This window comes from Xenopus laevis, chromosome 5L, assembly GCF_017654675.1.
Source record: "Xenopus laevis strain J_2021 chromosome 5L, Xenopus_laevis_v10.1, whole genome shotgun sequence".
Classification (NCBI taxonomy): domain Eukaryota; kingdom Metazoa; phylum Chordata; class Amphibia; order Anura; family Pipidae; genus Xenopus; species Xenopus laevis.
Genome location: NC_054379.1, coordinates 115,902,116 through 115,912,321, shown reverse-complemented (window position 1 = coordinate 115,912,321; position 10,206 = coordinate 115,902,116). Strand labels below are relative to the sequence as shown.

Below are 10,206 nucleotides of genomic sequence, written 5' to 3'. Positions count from 1 at the left end.
CTAGTAGAAAGAACATTATCCCTAATGTATCCCTCAAAAACCAGAAAGTTACAGTTTCAGTAGCATCTCTAGCAGGGCAAATATAATTTTCAAACACCAGTTGTTCCTTTGTTGACAAAGGAACATTCAGTGGGTTTGTAGGACCCGCCCCGGTGAGCAGTTGTGAGTAAACACGCCGGTGCTGATGGCGCATGCAGACATGTCAGTCCATGTAATTACAGCTGTATTTGCTACTGGAGCCCAGCAGGGGGCGTTGTGACGCTACTTCGTCCCTCGCTACCGCTGCCATTTCCTTTCCATGTCGCCAGTCGTTGGTGTGGGGCCTTGGGGAGGCGTGATCTCCATGTTGGTTTTTTTCCCGGCAGTCAGCGAGAGGAGAACGAGTCTTGGGTTATTCCGACCCATTTGATCGTTGCTTCGTTCCGTTGCACTTTAGGTGAGACTCGAGTTGGAAGCCTTGAATGAGGGGATTGTCTGCGGCACCTTGTGCTGATTCTAGTCAGGCAATTCAACTTGCAGGGGCTCCGGTTTCTTATTTAGCCCTATTTGTCGTTCATTCACGGAGTATCCGTGAGGTTTAGTCATTATTTTACTCGTGAGACGCTTTGGTGCGTGACGCAATCACGTGACGTGTGTGTATAGTCCTGACTGGCCCACAGTGCAGTCAATACTACACCTTCTCCTGTTGTCCTTATAGCCACACAATACACCTTCTATAGGACTGTCTAAGATTAATAGATCCTCCATTTATTGTATATATGTATTTGTTGTTATTGGACTGGCTGCAGTACATCCTGACGTGTATATAGGGAATAAAATACCCCCTACAGTAAAATATAAGGATATTATAAATGAACAAGGCGTTCCATGTGCATATACAAGCAAAGGCTGAGTGTTTTTACACAGGCCATGTAGCTTTCTGCTAGCCTCCTGTATAATACTGGGTGCTCTTCACATAGGGGCCCATTTACTTAGCTCGAGTGAAGGACTAGAGAGAAAAAACTTAGAATTTTGAATGGTTTTTTTGGCTACTTAGACCATCAAATGGGCTACTTTGACTTCAATTCAAACTAAAAATCATTCGACTATTCAACCATTCGATAGTCAAAGTACTGTCTCTTTAAGAAAAAACTTTGACCCACTAGTTCGCCACCTAAAAGCTACTGAATTCAACGTTAGCCTATGAGGAAGGTCCCCATAGGCTTTGAATCGAAGGTTTTAACAATATTCAAAGTCGAAGGATTTAACTTCGACAGTCGAATATCAAGGGTAAATTAACCCTCGATATTCGACCTTAAGTAAATTTGCCCCACAATGTCCTCAATTCTGCATCTTACATGTCTTTTCTAGACCTAAACCTTTCTTTTTGCTTCTAACATACTTTATCTGCTAAAACCAGATACTTCAGCGCACTGCCCAAATTTGAAATGCTGTGATGCTTCTATCCTCTTCCACCTCACCGCTGGTCTGTTAATGTAACCATAAATTGCACATAACAAGAGCGCAATCCAGAAGTAGATTTTCTGCTACAAAGTAATTTATTCCAGACTACAAAACACACAACATGTTTTGAGCCTCACACGCCCTTTATCAAGTGTAACAAAAAAAGGAATCAATTTGACCTTTTAAGCACATCCTACTTGAGTCCCACCCAGGTGAAAGTTCTTGTTATACAGCATTTAGTGCATCCAAAAATTCCCCAATGTGATTGTGCAGTAATGCAGAAAGACAGTAGATTTGACTCCCAAATTGTGGCATACAACATAATACACCAAAAGGTCTCAAAGTAAATGTCCTGCATCATTTAACATAAAGTTATAGCGTATCCAATCCATTCTGTGAAAATAAGTCCCAACCTGTGAATAAAACAATATTTCACTGATACAGCACCTTGGTACTGCACATAAAATGCCTACCTGGCATCTCAAAACACCTTGATAACAGAAGATTGCGCTCCTCATTATCTGCAGTTTATGGTTGTATTTTCATTCTACTCTTTTACTCCAAGCATCTCCTCGCTGCCACTCTCTCAAAGTGACCTGTATGAGGGTAACCAGCTGAGCATAGGATATTGTATAGTTTGGTTACATTTGTGCATGGCCACATAGCTGTTCAGCTAATACCCCCCCCCCTTCACTAGCCAGAAGAGCACAATACACTGACTAAATTGCTTTCATTTCTAAGTTCATTCTGATCTTTAATAGAAAATATTTTGCTCAAAACTGAATTATGCAGCCCCAGGATTTGTTTAATAAACATTGTACATTGTAAGTAGGCTCAGCTTTGATGACATTAGAATATATTTGGGGGCTGTTTTTTTACATTAAACCACTACTCCAAAGATAAGTTGTGTTTCTTTTACAGTTTTGTTTTCATTTTGTTTTCTTTTTCCTGCAGACGTATTGGTCACCCCCAGGCATCAACTCTCCTGTACCTGCGTGGTTTGAATGAATAGGGAATCTGCTGTAAGTACTGTATTAAATACAGTGTATTTGTGTAGCTGTAATGCAATGATCAGAATGCAGGTAATATTGTAATCTGGAACATGTTCTAGAGTCCTGTGTTAATGAATCTTGGGGCAACAGGCACCTCAAATATTTATTCAGAGGTCAACAAGTGCCTCTTCACCCTCTTCTGAATGTGCCTTATGCAAGGGTTGTTTTTCTTGGGAACTTTGTTTAATTTAGGTGTCTGCTTTGTGAGTGCCACTACCATTATCTCTCCCTAAAGGGATACTGATAATGGAAAAATGTATGTACTTCAAAGTACAAGGCAGCATTTCACATGGCCATGCATTTGTAGTGCTAGCACATAGCAGACAACAACTTGCACTTATTTTTTATGGCTACATAGTGGTGTAAAGGAGGTAGAAATGAACACAAATACTATAAGTGTTGATTTTCTGATAAGAGATCCCCCTAAACATATCCTTTTCAGCTGCAAGCTTGTGGCAGTTAGGTCTCATATAAAAACACATTCTCCTTTGCATTCCCCTGTGTTATGCAGTCTTTCAGTCCATGAATGCTGTAGTTGAACAACAATGGGGCGAGTGCAGGGTGAGGTTGTTCTGTTGCATACTCTCTTGCTAACTAGATGTTACTGGGCCTTACAGCCAATTGATTTTAGGACCCAAAACATATGCAGGGTTGTCCTGTTTTACCAATGTTTGTTGAAATATGCCTCCTAGCCCCCCCCCCCCTGCAGCTGCATGGTCGGCTTCCCATGTAGTTACGCCCCTGCATACCACTGAACTGCAAATCATGCCAAAAAGTGGTTTAGGTATGCATTTTCAGTCCTGCTCTATCACATGACAAGCAGCTGCTTCATTTTCTGTTACATTGGTTAAATAAATTGTTTTCTAAAGTTATTTCAATCTGTTCTCGGTAACTGTAAAAATACATTCATATGAGTAGGCTGCTCATTATGATGCATGTAATATTTTTTGCTGCTTAATGCCTTCTGAGTAAGTGTTTCTTTCTTCTGTGCGTAGCTTGCCTCGACATGAATGAACATCCAAAGAAAAGAAAAAGGAAGACTTCTTTCCCATCGCGATATTCTGGTCAGGGTACCACTGTTCCTTCTCCTGGTAAATTTTTTATAGTTTAAAAGTTTTTGTATCTTTCAACTGGCCACTGTATTTTTTAGTTTGTGAGCTCTATCTGCATCAACATTCTGAGGGAGCACTGAATATTTTAAATTATGCATATTTAAATATGTAGTGCATATTCCTTTGGATCATCTCTTGTGCTTAATATCCTATGCTGTAATGACCCTGTCCTGGCCTCCCCCGCAGATGTATATTATTACCGGTTCTCTCTGGTATTTGACCCTTTAATTGCTGGGATCTCTACAGTTATGCTTATTGTGAAGCAATTTTATTTTTTTTAACTATTTTGGTTTGAATTTTCATTTTCATGTCATAGCATATATTCATTCACATTGTACACATTGTGTTTATGTGAGTCATATGGTTAAAGGAAGTTAAAGAATAAAGAAAGATGGAAGCAAAAAACAGCAAGAGGAGAAAGGAGGAAAAAAAAGAGAAAGGGAACCGTTTTAACCATCTGAGCCCGGGGTTTTTTGGGGAGATATCATTTTGTGACATTTCACTATGCTGTCAAGGGGTACATAGAGTTCAATGGAGACCACACTTTCATAAAAATTTGGTAGTTAGCAGCGGTGTAGTGCTGCTAAATATTCCATTGAATATCTTGCATTGCTGACTTTAGTTTGGTGCCCGTTCGGGGCTGTGCCTTTTTCAGTTACAAGCTATTACTCGTTTAGATTCAGTCAAAATGAGAGTGGTTAATTTCTGTACCTGTTTTTTTGAGTTTGGGAAATGGCAATCGTAGCAGGAATGTTTGTGGGTCTAGCTGTAGGTTGAATCCCAATAGGGGTTCTAACAAATATAATATTTCTTTCCAGTAGTATTCTAGGAGAGGGCAGGTCCAAAAAATGCACTCAAGCACTCTGGTGATACTGCTGGGTATATTGAATGTAGCTTGGCGGGTGTCCTATACCATTGCATAATAATTTTTTAATTTATTTTGTTTTGCGTGACACGCATTGAGGCCTTTTTAAGATTTTCCCATAATGATGTCCATTTGGTGAGGTGTATCTACTCCAAGGATTTTTTCCCACGTTTGCATATAATTGTATTTGATGAAAGAAGTTTCAGAATATCCATAGATGTCCGATATAAATCCTTTCCTGCTCCCTCAGTTTGCCATAATTGTATCCAGTGGTGTGTGTTCTGTAGGTATCTGGGGTCCTATTGTTTCAAGAGCAAAGTGTTTGATTTGGAGATGTTGCTATTGCAATGAATTGCTTAAATCATATTTGGCCTGGAGCTCCTGGAAAGTGCACAGTTTGTTAATGGGTTGTAGAGATATTGCGAGGCAATTTTGTGCGCTTTCACATTAGGGTTTTTCTTCCAGGACAAGCTTTCAAAATCTGCTGGAATATTTGTTTAATTTGACTTCTGTAACAATTTATAGACTTCTAAATAGTTAAAAAAAAATATTTTACATGCAAAAATACAACTGATTTGTGAAGTCCAGTGTCTCTCTAATATGCCAGTATTAAATATGTATGATTTAATGGAGACTGTGCGACTTATATATAGATGAAACTCCCAGCATTACACTACTACATTTCCAAAGCACCTCCCAAGATATCAGCATACTTTTGATTTCATGACTGAAAAAAATCTGCCAACTGTAGGTTTACCCTAGGAAACCATATATTTTTGAAAAGAAGATTTTCTGACAAATCCAAAAGTGGATAACTGTCTTCCTGCCCGTCGGGCTGCAATGCTTTTTATATCCGTTTTCTGAATGTGTATGCATAATTTGTATTTTCATTACTGGACCATGTGTTATAATACATATGAATTTTCATGGCTGCACACTGGCTGCTGCAAATAAGCACCCTAAATGCATATTGTCATAAGACCTCCAAACAGTACAAATACCCAAAAAAAAGTACACAGTCTTAATAATCCAAGATGGGTTAGTGACTTCATACTCCAAACTGCAAAGCTTTGCTAAAAACAAGTAGCAAACAAAATGCAGTCTGTACTATAATGCAATAATATTACAATAAAATCAAACTAAAGTTTAAAAAGTTGTTGCCAAAAAAATTTCAAGGAAAGGGCCTTGTTAATGCCACCCCCTACAAATGTAAAACCAAAGCTAGTTCTCTGCTATCCCCACAAAATATTATTGCAGTTCCTTAGTTACTACAGTAAACTCTCTGAGAGCCCTACTTCCTTCCCACTACTCTATCTGATAAACAAATACTACATGCCCTTCTAACCCCTGTATCTGCACCATACTGAGTCACCAGTCATACATGTCATAAAACATTGCTGTTTTATGGTAACACAGCAGATTTCTGCAAACCTGGGAACAATGAGTACCTCGCATAGGGCACCTTTCTAAATTATCAAATTAGATTTTTGTACTTGTGTTCAATATCATTAACATTATATGCAATTTGATTATGTAAGTGTTGTCTTACCTTGTGTGTAGACATATTTCATTGGAGAGGTATCCACAGCGGTAAGCTTATCTAAGATATTGAATATTTGCACTAGACATAAATGTTGTATAGTGTAAATATGCACATGCACGATAATTGGTGAATCTGAATTGAATTGTTTTAACCTTTTGTTTACAGATGTTGCTGGGCCGGTGAAAACTACAGAAAACAATGGAATATTCTTTGATCACTGTTACAGTGTCTGTTCAATTGTACAAGTGGATCCTAAACCTCAAGAAATTGAAGGTATATTCTGGTATTATTAGTCTCAGCTGTTTATTTCTGCTGATTGATAAGAAGACTTTTTTTTTTTTTTTTTTTTTTTTTAAGGGTTTTTATTTAAGCATTTGTAACATAAAAACCATAATAAAACAATACAAAGTGGTTCTGCAAACGTGTTTTATTATGTCTGAGATACAACCAATACATCTGTGTTGATCAGTCTGTGGCTACCTACTCGGAGTGGCATTTCCATCACCTACAAGGGAAAAGGGAGGAACCTGGGGTTCACAGTGAAGGAAGGGGTATGATCTCATAGGGGTGTCCATATAGTGTTCGTCTATAGCCTCAACCCCTTCTCCCCATACCTTATCATATGTCACCCCCTTGCAGTGTTGGTGATTTGTATCAGTGGGAGAAGGGCTCGAAGTAGGTTGAGCCAGTTAGTCAGGGGAGAATGTGCCATCCATTGAAGGATACATTTCCTAGCATAAAACAATAGGGTTTAGAAAAGGATATGTGCTGCAGAGTCAAGACAATATCATCCACAATGCCAAATAGGCATACCTTGGGTGTAAATATTTTAGGCAGGGATTTGTATTCTGGATATAGTCTAGAACCTGTTCCCAGAGGATATATTTTTTTTTTTAGTTTGGCTAGCAAACAGAATGAGATATGCCCTCCCATCTTAAATGGGTACAATCATGATAATAAGTTGCTTAAAGGAGTTGTTCACTTTTAAATTATCTTTTAGTATTGTGTATAGAGTGATATTCTGAGACCATTTGCAATTGGCTTTCATTTTTTATTATTTGTGTTGCTTTCAATTAATTAGCTTTTTATTCAGCAGTCTGCAGTTTAAGCAATCTGGATGCTCAGGTCCAAATTACCCTAGCAACCATGCATTGACCTAGCAACAATGCATTGATTTGAATAAGAGCCTAGAAAATGAATGAGAGGTTTTGAATAGAAAGATTAATTGAGTAATACAAAGTAGCAATAACAATACATTTGTACAATAACAGGGCATTTGTTCTTTTTTAAATAGGGGCCAGTGACCTGCAATTGAAAGCTGGAAAGAGTTAGAAGGGGTGGGCCCCTTTTAATAAATTAGGAAGGTTGTAGTTTAGTCATTTCTGTAAGCCCTGAACAAGGTGAGAAATAACATTGCAGTCTAGTTTGTTTGTAGAGAGCACAAAAGACTGTAAAGTCTTGCTTGTAATCTCGAGCCTCTGCTACCTGACTTTGCATTACAAGTGACTTAGCATAATACAGGTCCCCAGAACAGTAACTGCATTTTTAAGTTAAAATTTTGAAAATGGCAAATATGACTGGAATGCTTTTGTAACTGTGAAAGACAAATATGGTTTATTTTGAAGCAGCATGTATGTTTGCTTACATGACTGGTTTTTGTACGGCATGTTCTTTTATCTTATTCTGTTTGCATTACAGAGGAACCTGGTGCTAATGGAGACAACACAGATGTTTGTGATTCCCCAACGATAATTCCTCAGCCTGTTCATGAAGATGTCATAGTAGAGGTTCTCACAGAAGAGGCAGAAAGTATTCCATCGCCTGCCATTGAAGAGGAAATCAAAGACATCCCACTTCAGATCAGTGAAAGTCCTGAAAACAGTCTGTCTTCGAATCTGACCGCTCAACAAAAGTGGCCCTTACTAAGGGCCAACAGTAGCGGCCTATTTCGATGTGAGCAGTGTGATTATAATAGCAAGTACTTCTCCGATCTAAAGCAGCACATGATTCTGAAACACAAGTGTGCCGAGTCTCACATCTGCAAGGTTTGCAAACAAACCTTCCCAAGTGATGAATTACTACTGGAACACGGGAAGATACACGAGGAGGATCAGCTAGTCTGTAAACACTGCGAATACAAGACCAGTTCCTTTGAAAGCCTTAATCAGCACGTGGCAGATGCTCACTTTAATGACTTCCTATACTGGTGCGAGCAGTGTGACTTGCCATTTTGCACAAGTAGTGAACTATACCTTCACTTTCAAGAGCATAGCTGTGACGAACAGTACTTGTGTCAGTTCTGTGAGCATGAGACCAATGATCCAGAAGATCTGCACAGCCATGTTGTGAATGAACACACGTGCCGGCTAATAGAACTGAGCGACGCCTATAACAATGGAGAACACGGGCAGTTCAGCCTTTTAAACAAAATTAGCTTTGATAAATCCAAAAACTTTTTTGTTTGCCAAGTGTGTGGTTTCAGCAGTCGGCTCCACACTAATGTGAATAGGCATGTAGCGATTGAACACACGCGATTTTATCCACATGTTTGTGATGATTGTGGGAAAGGCTTTTCTGGCATGTTAGAATACAGTCAGCATTTAAATTTGCATTCTTCTGAAGGTGTCTATTTGTGCCAGTATTGTGAATATTCCACGGGTCAACTTGAAGATCTGAAAACTCACTTAGATTTCAGGCATTCGACAGATATGCCCCATAAATGCAGAAAATGCCTACTGAGGTTTGGATCAGAAGAAAAACTTAATATCCATCTACAGTCACATGAAAAAGCTTAATTGTCTGAGAATATGTTCCTTTGATGGACCAGCTGTCCCAAAGTAAATGGTATCTGGAGTCCTCTAATGATGTGTTGTACCTATATTTAAATCTTGAAAACTTTCACTGGTATGCAAGCCGGTGTACATTGTGTATTGTAGTTCAACAAATTGAATGTCATTGTGTTCATTCATCTGACTTCCCCGAGAAGTTTAATGATAAACAGTATCCAGTTGTAAACACTCCTGTCTCTTTAGCTGTTTAAATAGCTGTACGTTTAAGTAAGGTAAGAAAATAAAAAAAAAAAAATGAACATTTTGTGATTGTTTTTATGGATTTCTGTGATAATACTGCTCTTCTTTGTATCATCAGTGAATGAGATTTGCAAACAAATAATTTGTTGATATTGTGTATGATTGCAAGATCTGATAAACAGGTTTTAAAGAATAATCCATGGCTATTTTTTTTTACGTTGTAACAGATTTTTGATTCAAATTTCAGTATTTTATCAAATGAGCAATCTTTTGCAACCTTTTAACAGGTCTTAATTTTTATAGTTTTTGAATTATTTGCCATTCTCTTCTTTACAGCTTTCAAATGGGGGTCACTGACCCCGAAAGCCAAAAAACTGCCATTTCATGGCTACATTTTTTTTTTACTTCTGTTTCTATGCAGGCCCTCTCCAGTCTTACTCACACCACTGCTAGATTAATTTGAAATTTACCAACCATGTGCTGAAATTCCAAACTTTGAGGGCTGCTGAACAAAACGCTAAATAAAAAAAAAAAACATAATTAAATGAAGATAATTTGCAAATTGTCTTAGAATAGCACTCTCTACATCAAGTTAGTTTTAAACGATTGAGTGATTTTGCAGGAGTGTGCCGTATGGAGTGTTTGGGGACTGCTAAAGAACAAGGGGTTAAAGAGAACAGTCCAAAGTGGCTGCAATGAAAGGAAATGGTTTCCTTTTACCTGCCAGTTCAGTAGTGGCTGGAGATGTATCATTTCAGTTGTTGCTGCAGAATCAAAATTGATCATTCAACAAACTTTATAGTTGCAGCTGCTTGGGGAAATGTTGTGCCTGTCATGAAATGCTTTGGGGCCACGCAGATGTAGCCAAGATAATGCACAACCATCGATTTTTGCACTTTGTCAGGTTTTTGTGCTAGTGAATATTAAAATACTGGCTCCTGTTTGAATTTTAATTGTTTAAACATACCCCCCAAATTCAACATTTCTCTGTATCTCTCCCCCTGGTTCATCCCAGTTTTTTGTTATGCCATTCGCACTTCTTGCACCTCTCGTAGTATTCTGCTTGTTTGAGCCTCACTCCTTTTACTTTTATGTTTTACTTCCCACTGCCTCTTCAGTGCCAGATTCCAATACATTTCTTTGCAGAACAATGCTGAATTAA

At 38.4% G+C, this 10,206-nt stretch overlaps 1 protein-coding gene across 1 annotated transcript; it reads left to right on the top strand.

The window, feature by feature from the left end:
* Positions 1-307: 307 nt before the first annotated feature.
* Positions 308-9,108, top strand: znf639.L (zinc finger protein 639 L homeolog). Its single transcript, NM_001092753.1, is given in 5 exon segments — positions 308-436; positions 2,398-2,465; positions 3,491-3,586; positions 6,181-6,288; positions 7,714-9,108. Coding segments are annotated over 3 exon segments (1,290 nt in total). The 5' UTR covers positions 308-436; positions 2,398-2,465; positions 3,491-3,501; the 3' UTR covers positions 8,811-9,108.
* Positions 9,109-10,206: the final 1,098 nt, after the last annotated feature.